A 12,928-nucleotide genomic window follows, 5' to 3' on the forward strand; every position below is an offset into this window, starting at 1 on the left:
GTTTTCATGAATGTGCCCCTATAAAGTAGAATTTTTGAAAATGGTTTATTAAGATGAAGCAAGGCTTTATATATGAGCTGTTATATGCATTATATTTTTATGGAAACCTACACTGTTTGGGCGTATAGCACTAGCACAATCTTTTAATGTTTATTACCCCATAACACAAAAGCATTGATCTCATTGTTTAAGAAGAGTTGATTTGGATTGTTATGTCAATAGTTAGATATTTTCAGTTACAATGCAAAGGCCCTCTAGTGCAACAGTGGTGGGGGTTGAATTTATTCATACATCCAAATTCTAACATTATTGTTTTGCCAACATTTCAGCTCATAATTGGGCTTCTGAATGGATGGACAGTTCTTACCATATTAGGAGCTTAGTGTAAATGAACACAAACAAGACTGTGAACTTCCAAATGCAAAACATTTTTCATCTAGACACAGATGACTGTATAATGTATAGCTTTTATAAAAAAAAGCGCCACTGACATTTACAGAAGTGAAGAGATACAATTACACAATGCAAAGTTCAAGAAAAAAGTACACAGTGCCCTCCCATATGCTTGCAAGAGATAAAAATGTGCTGTAGGAGCACCAGGATTTGGAGTTAAGGCAAAAATGTAACACATATTTCAATATCACAGTTCCTTTTAGGAGGGAGCAGGATCATGGATGGATTTAAAAGCAGATTACAGAAGCCATAGTAAATTGGTAGTGGAATGAAATGCCATACAAACTGGTAGATAAGGAGCTGGGAGTGGTCAGTACATTTTCTTCCGAGAGAAAATCACGATAATTAGGTTTTTAGCACCTTTTAACTATTTTAAATATGTATTGTGACTGGGAAAACCCAATTAACCACTCTCTGGGTTCTACTACTGCCAATCTGACAGAGAACATCTTGAAAGAACAGACTTTTAGTCATTGTCATAAAAATGCTGATTAAAGCTGTGCTGTCCCAGATACTATGGCTATGGATTAAAACTACAGAACTAATACTCACTTCTAATCCTTGTGATCTGCTTTCTAAAAATAGGCCATTTCTATTATGTTGTGATTATTTTGCTTAAAGCCTGGAATGCCTCTATACTGAGTATAATGAGCGTTTCCATACTTTGTCAAATATAAACAGATTCTGCATGTCTCTATTAATTCAACAGGGTGCATTCTATTTCTGGTGAAAGATTCACTGACTTCTAGCTTCTAGCATTATGTTTGGTTAATGCAAAGAGTCAGTTCATGAAGGAAAAAGAATACAGTGTCTGGGTACAAATTTGAAAGGAAGGTACACAAGTGACAGAGCATTTTTTGGTAGAAATTCCTCCCTCGTGTATCATAATAATTAAGATTTTATACTAATGATGGTTATCTCATTAGCGGACCAGAAGTGGAGGCGTCACACGTTTCATTTATCAGAAGCAGTTATTTAGGTCTAAACACCTTCTCATTTGGCAGAGACGTTCAAAGAATTCAAAGAGACAAGCAGCCAGTAGCAGAGGGTCACATCAAGCATGTCTCTATATGAGAAACAGGTTAAACATCTTATTTAATGCAGCATTTTAAACTTCTATGGTGCAAAAACATAATTTCACTGCTTTACTGCAATGTCAAAATGTTTTTTTGGAGGAAACTTTTTCAGCATTCATGTCTCGAATGAGAAAAAGTCTTTTCCAAATAAGCATAATTCCATACATGATATTATGGTGATATTATTAATGCAATTTGTACCATTAACCCATAGTAACAAGAAATAAAAAGGCAAATGTATTCATTTTTCGAAACGTGATTGTGGAAAACAAATTTGAGATTAAACACGATCAAGTTTTCTGGATCACAATTTTATCTTCCTTAATTTACTAAAAAAATTGATTGATTAGAAAACTTGATGTTGTAGGTTATGGTACTGGGCCACCCGTTTCAGTAAATAGACATACATATCGCAATAGCTGCTATTAATATGGCATTAGGTGTATGTTTGCGGACAAGCTTATAGCCATGCCATATTATGTATTATCTTTATTACATAAATAGCAGGATTTTGCTACCACATATAGATGGAGCTCAAAACATTTGGCTGAGAATGCTCACCATGTCCAACCATATAAACAGATTATTGTCACACCTTTTTCTCTTGAAATGAATTTTGTCATATGTTTTGCCATGATGTGCTGTATGATGCCAAGCAAAGTGTGCATCATCTGCAGAATGTCTTATTTACCAAAGTGCAAAAGTGCAAAAATGGAAACAAAGCTGCATTCATCCTAATGCCATTCACTAGGTACTTGCATCAATACCTGCACAACCATAGTTACTCCTTGGTCAATTAAGCTTGCTTTGCTAAATTGCACACAAAGTGAAAAGCACTGGGTGCATGGACCCAATGTAGAAAACCTGCCTTGATTTGGTGTTACTTTCTAAGGTCCATTTGCATCTTGTGTCCATAAATGCTCCTGACATGCACCTAATGAATCATACAAAACACTGAATGCATTGCTGCACTGGGAAGTTGCCTGCATTTTGTGCTGAATTTATTTCTGTTACTTTGTAGGTTCCCCCAGTTATGATTTAATTCTGGGCAAATTCTGCATTTTGTGTAAATATTAAGGGTTAAAAAACATTGCACTGATTTTTTTGCACTATGCAAACTGCACCAGGTAAATGAGCCATCCTATATTTTCTGAAGTATTGTGGCATATAGTGTGGTATAAATCTGGACATAGAATAAGCATTTCTGTGATGATAAAAAGTTGATTAGTATATTCCTCCATCTGTTTGGAAATGAAAGAAATGTACATTGTACTATATAATGGTCAATTGTACTTTATGTTCAGCTGAATTATGAAGCTTATCTTTCATAATCATATATGTTTCATGTATATACCCTGCCCCTATGCAGCTGCATTAAACACACTGCTAATAAGAGTCAAAATATTACATCACAATACAACATTCAACTGCATTCCATCTATTGCTGCAATGTCCAGCCAACCCAAGATGGCTCAGCTAACGCGGGGGTTGTAGGAACTTGAGGTTTTGCTGAAGCCCCAGACATTACAGATCCCTGACATACACATCTAATGAATTACATTATAAATGTATGCATATACACCTCTTGTGTACACACAACAACTGACAGAGGTGTTAGATATAATCATGTAACAATGTATTGCTCTACAACATAGCTATGTCTGCCCTTGATGAATTAGATAAATACCATTAGGTATATAATATAAAATACAACAGAGATGTTTTTCCAGTTTGAAGAATATACAAGCCATATATGTCACTTGGTGCGCGTCATGTAGCACGATCCATATGTGAAACTGTTAAACCAATCTGCTGTTTTAAAGCTTCCAGCAATGAGACAGTTAACACCTTTTACTCTCTCCGTGTCCACTAAGACAAATGCTGGTGTCCCCTCTGGCAGCAGAGAAGATCTTATTGGGAAAGTTAATCATCTGATGATAGTAGATCATACTATATATTTCTGGCCCACCCATGTGAGTAGAGGATAAAGCAAATAAATCCAGTTCGGCCAGTGGCCCCATCCTTTATGGGCTCAGATATTTCTTTCCTCCAGGTAATGCAGATGGGAATATTAGATTGCACGGTGAATGCATATGGCAGAAGATAAGATATGGCAAGGGGAGGGAGCAGATGCGGTTACAGAGATACTGTATGAAATCAAAACATAAAAGGCAATAATATACAAAGGTAAGTTAAGGATACTGTACATAAAGACAGTATTACACATAAACAAACACAGATTATATGGATGGAATTGGGGTAACGGTACAAAGGGGTTCCATTATACACACCTCCAGCAGAGCTGAGGCAGTAAATAGAGGTGACTGCCCTTGGCCTGCACTTATGGTATGAAAAGTAGAAGACAGGAGGTATATTAGGAAGAGTTTGTTGGTGGCGGGTCGCTGGGATTTGTACTTTAACAGGATCTTAACCAAGGGTTGGGTCCGTCTTTATATAAAAATCTGTTTGTCTCTGAGCCTGTATCTACTGACAATATACTGATCTCCTAGTATCTCCAGATGAAATAGAAGTTTGCCAGGCAGAAACTTTTAAGAAATTACATTCTTTTCATGTTTCTTTTAATAACCCTGGTGTTGTTTTATCAGGTGGGAGACTGACACGTAACGCAGTCACTTTGTCACACACAGACGGTATTAATAGATTTTCCTGGACTAATAGACCAGATAATTGTCCATCGTTATGACTTATTAGCTGAGACCGCCTCAGGGTTTTATAATTACAGATCATTAAACTTGCCACTGGATAATTCAGTGATAAAATTTCAGAGAAAAACACCAGAGCCCTATTTAACCTCTTCAATGCTTTGGGCAATACCCACGGTTGGATCAAACTAAAAGATCGAAAACTTGGCCGCTTCTGCTTTACCAATATTCCCTTCTGAAAATGCTTAAGAATAAATGTTATGATGGCTCTTTGTATTGCAGCTGCTTATCTGATCTCTGCTTCTCTCCCTTCTTGTCTACTCAGAGACATGAGCATTTGTTCATGTAGAAAACCAACACAGTTGCTGCGGTCTGTTCTTTCTTTTTCCTGTCAGATGTAGATCAGAGAAAGCCCTAAAAGTAACATTAATTAAATGTACTTTCTTGAATATTAACGTTAATTAAATGTACTGTCTTGAATACACACCCTTCTAGAAGGAAACTGGAATCTCCCACCATGTACTTTCTGTACAAAGCTTAAACCCCACTCATTATTTACTGCCTCTTTCTCTGTACTAGGAGCTGCTTGTACAAGTGATAGACTCTATAGGGCATATTTATAAAGCTGTGTAAAAAAGGCTTTGAAACACACTATATATTGTCACATTAACACCATGTAAAATCCTGTGTATTTAAAAAGCTGCATAACGATTTTATGCATATTTGTCACCAAGTGTCACCAAGTGTGCCCAGTAACCTTAGTGGGTTATGCCAGGTTGGAGCTGATGTAAAATAAGGGCATAAATGGTGGCATTAATGTGGTATATACAGTATATATATATATACAATGTATATATACCACATTGATTTTAGCTTTTAGCTTTTATTAGCTATTTTAGCACCAGTAGCCACTATGAGAAAAGCATGTTGTTAAGCATTATGTTTTATTTTTAAGTGGAAAATTAAAAATGTAGATTCTTCTTTTGTGGCATTTTGTTTACTTCCTTGCCAACAACATAGAAGGGCTCTTTTACAATCAAAAAGTGCAGTTGTGGTTGTGCAAATTTAGTGCAGTAAGTTTACGAAAGATACTGTTTAATTCTATAGTACTTGAGTCAAAAAATGGCACCTTGCAGTTATTAGTGGCACTTCCCTGCCTGTAAGGCCCCGCCCCTTCTGCCCCTTCTTGCAAATCACAGCAATGTGTTTACTGACACAGGGGAATCCTGAAACTGCCACCACCTCAGAAGGTTCCTGGGCAGTTTGTGTCAATAATTGATGCACACTTATGTATAAAGAAACTGACTCAGGCATCATTCATAAAGAAGTACCAAAATCAGAACATTTTCAGTGCAACTGTGCCAGATTTGCAGTGAAGTGTAAGCACAGCTGCAAGCATTAGGCACATTATTCCTTTCAACTTTGATTATGCTGGAATTATCGGAATAAAATGCTGCATTGCAGGTAAAAAAAAAAAAAAACTAGCGAAATTGCATTTTGCACCCTACATTCTATGTCCTAAAAAATTTGTAAATGAGCCCTCTCCTCTTTGCTGTTGGCAGGCAAATGGTTAACACAGTTTCTTGTCGTATACCATTTTGCACACATTTATATATATGCCCCTAAATCTGACCACCCAAAACAATGTTTTGAGTAATTTGACCAGTCTGTACCACTGTGCCACCAATATGTCAATGCATAGGGCCAGCAATTATGTGATTATGTGAAAACCTGTTTGCCTACTGACCCTCATTAGGACGTATATGGTATCAGTGACAGTCCAGAGCTACAGGGTGAAAGGCATGACCCTCAAAATACAGACTGAACAGATTTATATGACTTTAAATTGATTTTAATGAGAAAAATGATGTGACTGTGTGTGACAAAGTTTGTTAGGTCAGATCTATCTGTATTTGGGGCCCTGAATTATATAGTCAAGAATAGAATAACCATGAGCTTAATGTTGATTAGAATTATACCCTTACCTTCTGCTATAATATTGAGCACATACAGTTATGCTGGGGTTGGCTAGGTCACACACAACTTCTACATCACTGGAACGCTATTACTAATTAACCTGTGCCAGCATCTTGAGAATATTTAGCATGAGAACTGCGCAGACAGGCACTTTATAGCTGTTAAGAAACAGACTATTTGATATTAGGTCAGCCAATGTATTCCATTGAATCTAATGTGATAAACTTAGCCCCAAATCTAATTCTTGATTCATTACAATGGGTTTTAAACCATACAATATCTTTTAATCAAACTGAATCTGGCAGTAAGGCTTGTTAGCAAAAACAAAAAGGAATATATAAGTTTAAAAGTGGTGATACAGTTAATGTTTTAGTGTCTTAATAATAAAAAGAAACCATTAATTTGGACATTTGATGAACACAAAGTGATTATTACCATTATGTCTCCTTTATATGTACATGTCTTTTAGTGTTCAAGACAGCATCTTCTCTTATTGGAATATCCTATTGTTTCTCTTAATCCAGGATGTAATTTATTCATTATAATACATAATATAATCATCGTATAATCCGTAAAGGGCAATGGATATCATGACCAGTCTGGTGATCATGAAAATTTCTTGGGGGGGCCATATCGGACCCATGGACCTCATGTTGGACAGCCCTTATCCATATAAATTCTCTCTAACCACAGCCATGGAGTGAGGGGGCAGCTTAGGCAGTAAGCAATCATTTGCCCAAAGCCCCTGTTCTTTAAACATGACCTTAGAAATAAACCGCCTGCTAGATTGCTTTTGTAATGTAATCGATCTACACCGGGATTGTGCAAGACATACATTGTCTGTGCAGTTTCCCATATTTTTGTAATTTTCCTTGGCAGGTGTTTAACTTATATATTATTACAATGTGCAATAAATATTTTTTATATTATCATCTTGGGTGTCTATCCTGCAGTTATCCCAAAGATAATAGTTGTAGTCCAACAAGGTCAGACATCTTTGATTTATGTAGTTAATTTCAGAAGCTGGGGCTCTTGGCCTTTCTGGTTTGCCCTAGGCCCCTTTTTCTTTATCTGTGGCTCTGCTTGATATAACACTATATGTCTGTAGAACAGACTGTGCTGACTGATGGCTGGAGGTGGAATATATGTCCTGCTCTATTAAACTGTTATCTTGTATGATACAGTATACAACTATGAAATCCTCAGGGGAATTTATACTGTGAACATCTAAAGGATAAATGAAATGAATGTAGTATACTGAGACAAAAGGAAAATGGACAGAGAATGAACAAACTGTTCAGAGGCAAGCAAGTGTTCCATTTGAAGGAGGGATTGTGTTCCACATCATGCATCATTATCTGTCTTGATGATGTGAAACAAAGTGACATTGAAGAGTACCTGGTGTCCATTGTTCCAGGCATAAAGGGCACGATCCCGTGAATTGTAATCCAACATAGATATGTGAAAATATTGGTTGTGAAAGGGAATGTCTGTGTACTCATATGTAGAGGTCTTGGTGGAGTATGAGTAAAAGACCTTGGCTCCAGTAAGGTGGGAGTTGGTGACATACAAGGTACCACAGATCATAAAGGACTCTCCAGCACTTCTCTTGGGGTATCCCGTACTCCAGCTTTTTACAACTTCTAGTGTATCCTGTCGCAGCTGACTGATGACAATGTTTCCAGCATTCTGATTTGTTGCATATACTGCCCAGACTCCAAACTCATCAGCCATCAGATCTATGTCCGAGTGGCCACCCCATGTGTATGGATAGACATTGTTGAAGCCAGCATTGTCCAAGCTCCGCTGATTGAGTATTCTTCCAGTTGCAAAGCTATACTTGATAACAATATTGCTTTGGAACTTATTGAAGAACAGGGATCCATTGTATACCAGATGACTAGTGCCAGCCCACTTATATGGAAGGTTGTAAGTCCTAGACTCTGTTCCTGTGACAAAATCTGCAATTGACCTATATTCCCGCACAATCCTGGATGTGAATCCATCCATGTACCAGACCTAAAAATACAAGGCAAATGCCATTTAATAAATATAAAAAGTAGTTTCATTCTGCTGAAATGAATGTTAACAATCTTCCTTTACTACAGATGTGAATATATAAGTGAGGATTTACCATCAATTAAATTAATATAAATTAGTAATTACATATCATAGGTAAAATATATATTTTATGTATATTGTAAATTAAATTTTTCACTATCACAGAGAAAGTACGTCTTTGGTTCTTTAAAGCAGGACTGTTCAACTGTCCAAATGGAGCCTCCTAAACCAGATGTGGCTCTCCAGGAGGTTTGTACGATAGCCACATCTTGTTTGACATCATTGATTTAAAAATATCTGTCCCATAGACATGTAAAATAGTGGATAACTGGCACATGGCATGGGCAATCTTGGATAGTGCTGCTTTAGAGCAATTGGAGCAGAAGGTAGTAAATCTAATCAGTCTCAGAATAAAAAACCTCTAATTACCTACAAGTCTACAATATTAATTTGGCTAAAAGGAGAACTATACCCCCCGGGCGCAAAAAGCCCCCTTAACTATCACTGCCTAGACCCCACTCACTACAAAAGATCATTCCAATCAGCCACTAACGTTCAGGGCTGAAACTGCTGATTTAGCTCTGAAGGCAGATTTTGCTCAGGCGCCTTCTATGGCGCCCAAACAAAATCTTTTAACCCACCTGATCGGCGAGTCGGCCGATATCCGCAGCCTCCTGCGATATCGGTCGCCTAGCCGACTTGCCATACACGCACCGAATATCGCACAAAACAAGGTTTTGTATGATATTATCGGTGCGTGTATGGCCAACTTTGTCGACTGAAGACACTTCTGGTCTCTCCGCCAATATGAACCTGCTTGCGCATGACCAGTTCAAGGTAGCAGGAAATCTGCTTCAACTGCTCATGTGCAAGCAGGTAAGGTTCAGTGGTGAGACCCAAAGAGTTTTCAGTTGGTAAGATGTCTGGCAGGTACAGTATGCGGCTGCACCTCTTTGCATTTTTAGCTAGCAATTAGTGATAAGAAAAAAAACTATGCGATAAGGGAGAGGTGGGGTCTAAGCAATTACAGTTAAGGGAGCTTTTTGCGCCCGGGGGGTATAGTTCTCCTTTAACTTTATCATGTATATTGCCCCTTTAAGTATACATTGCTTTACAACACTGTTTAAGAGTTAAATGAAGAGAAAATAAGAAAGATTTTGTTTATTTCCCTTTTATTTTAGAGAATACTATATATTCTCACAAAAAGTATGGAGACAAAAACACCACCTAAAGGCTGAAATAACTCTACAAAAAAAATGGTACTTTTAATACATACTCGATTGTTTTTCTCAGATGCAATTGGATCAGTCATCCAAGCGCCAAACCTTGGACCAGAGGCCTTCACAGTTACTGGTCCTGTAATCTTCATTAATTTGCCACAAGCTGAAACCACAAGTAACACAGAGCTAGTTAGAGAGAATGAAGAACACAAACAGGACACTGTATGCCAAAGGCATTAAGTGTCTATCTACAGTAAGCCAATTTTAAAGAATTACTTTGAAGATGTTTCCAGTACTGCCTCATAAATTAGTTTATATCAGACACTGTCAAGCATATAAAGGCTGGTCACTTGCTAGAGAATAATTAACATAAAAATGCATAAATCAAAGTATGTTATTCAGTCCTGACTTATCCAGTTTCTACATTACTGGTACAAAATGCAAAAAGGTGACCATTATGAGGATGTGGCTACTGAGATGCAGTTAGGCTGGTCAAAATAATACTTTAATCTCTCATTATGAACATCAAGGTCACCAGCATATAACCCCAATCATACTGCAACTGAATCAGCTGGAGATCATGGGGGAGAAGGAAGGGGGTAGGAAAGCATTACTAGGGTCAGATATATCAACATTCACATGTTACTTTTTAAGCAAAATGTTTGTTTCATTTTACTTTTTTCCGCAATTTGAGTTTCTCAAATTTTTGAGATTTATTGAGCACAAAAAACTTGAATATTCATATTCTAATATCTGGCAGGTAGAAGTCAAAGGTAGTTGTATCAGCAAAATTTATGCTATTTTTCTATTCGAGTTTTTTAAATTAATTTGAAATATGGCAGACTGTTTGAAAATGATGGGTAGAAAGGGACTGTGTTTGTGTTCTTTCTTACCTAATCAAGTTTTTTAATACATTATCACTAATTTGTGATTTTCAGGTTTTTCAAATTAGAAAAAGCCTCAATTAAAAAAATGGGATTTTTAATCAACCATTGGGAGGTATGCAGTGCATCTGCTTGCTGCTAGCATCAGTTATAATTTCTGCTTATATTTTCTGCAGGAAGACCCTCCCAAACAGAAGAATTTATTATGAAGAACTCATATTTTTAAAAACAAGATAAAAAATGTCTTTTAAAGTACTCTTTTCTAAAGGAGGCTAATGGACCTTTCCATTTACACCTATCTTTAAATCATTCCCCCTTAATAAACAGAAATTCATGGACAATAAAATTACCCCTACAACTGACTTTTACGGGTTCTGTCTCTGATTTGATGGAATTAATTAATACTTGGGAAATAAGTGCTGTGCCATTGGAACATGTCACAGATGTACATTTCCCAGACAGTTGTATCTTTATAGCAACTTGTTATATGGACCTACGTGTTGATGTGATGGCATGTGTGCCTCACTACCACTGTACCTCTGTGGTATGAACAAGATAAGTGTATAGACAGCTCCCGAGAATGCCCTCTATCCAACATAGTTTATGTTACAGCAAGCGGTGGAGGCGGGGGTGGGTTGTATTTAACAGACAATAATAAAATAAATTGAAGCCTTTAATCAGATATAAAAGGATTTTTCCATGCATAGTATGTATTTATAAAAATAATGAGGAAAAATACCCAGGATCCTTGCTTTAGAACAGGGACAGATGGTAAATTATTCCTTTTTATCATATTCTATCTCACTATAAAACATCACACCATTGTTTATTGCTTTCCTTTATTTTTGTAATTTATTATAATTGTAAGTCTTATTAATATTGTCTGTGGCTTTAAGATATCTTGCCGGCATTAAATCATTTTATTTTGGTGCCAGAAAATAATTAGTATGAAATGATGTTAATGTCCTCAGCTGTGCTTTTGATTTATTCTAGAGGCCTCCAAACATTCCTCCCTGAACACACATGCAAGTTAAACAAATCAACACAAGAATTTAATGAGTAAATAGCAGCTCTTCATTAGGCAAGGTAGATGGACCTAATTTAATTTGACTTGTTCAACGTAGAGATAAAAATTACACCGGCTGCTGTGGGTTTCTTTCCCTACTGTTTACAAAGGATGAAAAATATCAGCTGGCACAGAGGAAAAAAATCAGTTTTAATAACTGTTTGAATGGGGAATAGTACATGATGGATTTGAAACCACAGTGCCACCTGCTGTTAATTTAAAAGCTGCTAATACATTGAAAACTAGAAAAAAAGTAAAATGTAAACAGGGTCGGACTGGGAGTCAAGGCCCACCACCCATGGGGCCCCTACACCCCCCAAGGGGCCCCTGCCGTGGCCCTCACTGGACCCCCCACGGCCTGCACAACCCCCTCCCCTGAGTGCACGTACAATATAGTTACTTTCGGATGCATCAGGGGAGGGGATCGGGGGCACGGGGGAGCACAGCAGGTTTTCTCCCTGTGCCCTGCCAGACCAGTCAAGCCCTGATTGTAGCACTGCTTAGAAGACCACTCTCAAGATTTTTACATGCATTTGTTTTAAGGGGTTTCAAGCTAGCCATAGAGCTAATGACCCACTTGTTTGGTGAGCTTGGCAAATGAGTGGATGTTTCCCTAATATGCCCACCTTGAGCTGGGCAATATCCGTTGATCAAATTAATTTTGTCCTTAGGCCAATGATAGGTTCATAATAGTCACAAATACAGGCCATCGGGAGAAGACTACATGTAGTCCTCACCCTAAAAGGAAAATCAAACCTGCCCCTTTGGCCCTATGCATGGGTTAATAAGCTTTAAGCTACCTTTAAAGCTGACCTTATGCAATCATATGGTGTTAATCTGCTTCAGTAAAGTAATCCAAAGAAAGAAATCAGCGAAAGGCATTGGCCTGTCTAGTGCAGTTAAACAAATGTAACTGCATGTTCTTCATCATATTACTACATATGCAAGTATCTAACAATCACCTTCAAAGGAACATTTGAAAAAAGACTGGATAATTGAAAGTGTAGATAACAATTTAAAAAATGAAGGGACATAAAAACAAAGTTAAGCTAAGAAAACAAAGGATACCATTGGATTATTGGAGTGGCAATAAACCCATATTAATCCACATACAATACCAAAATAACACCCATATGTAATAAATGGCGCTAATTTGCTAGTAGCAGTAACCAATAGCAACTAATAAGATGTTTGATTTTTAAACAGGTGACCAGTAAATTCTACCTACTGATTGGTTGCTCTTGGTTACTGCTCATGGGCAAACTTAGTGCCTTTTATTACATAACCCCCTAAGAATATTAACATTTGCTACTGGCTGAATCCCAGCCATAACAAGTTTTCTGCTATAGAATTAACATTTTTCTGAACACCTAATAATGATTTTGTTTGTATGTCTATATCTAATTCATTCCTTCAGGCTCTCTAGTGCTTAATTTATGCATCCAAAAATGTTGCCTAAGGGTTAACAATGACTGAAATTACTATTTCTCACTGGGATTGTCACCTTCTCTAAACCTGTTCAGGAAAC

General features: G+C 37.2%; 1 protein-coding gene across 2 annotated transcripts in view; it reads right to left on the reverse strand.

Moving 5' to 3' along the window:
• Positions 1–447: 447 nt before the first annotated feature.
• olfm3 (olfactomedin 3) overlaps positions 448–12,928 on the reverse strand; it is a 74,486-nt gene continuing 62,005 nt past the window's right edge. For both annotated transcript variants that reach the window (XM_031901021.1, XM_018093625.2), the window contains exons 5-6: positions 9,507–9,613; positions 448–8,188 (exon numbers count right to left, since the gene is read on the reverse strand). In XM_031901021.1, coding sequence (XP_031756881.1) covers positions 7,514–8,188; positions 9,507–9,613 — 782 coding nt within the window. In that variant the 3' untranslated portion in view covers positions 448–7,513. The remainder of the gene's footprint in view (positions 8,189–9,506; positions 9,614–12,928) is intronic.

The sequence above is a fragment of the Xenopus tropicalis genome, chromosome 4, assembly GCF_000004195.4.
Source record: "Xenopus tropicalis strain Nigerian chromosome 4, UCB_Xtro_10.0, whole genome shotgun sequence".
Classification (NCBI taxonomy): Eukaryota; Metazoa; Chordata; class Amphibia; order Anura; family Pipidae; genus Xenopus; species Xenopus tropicalis.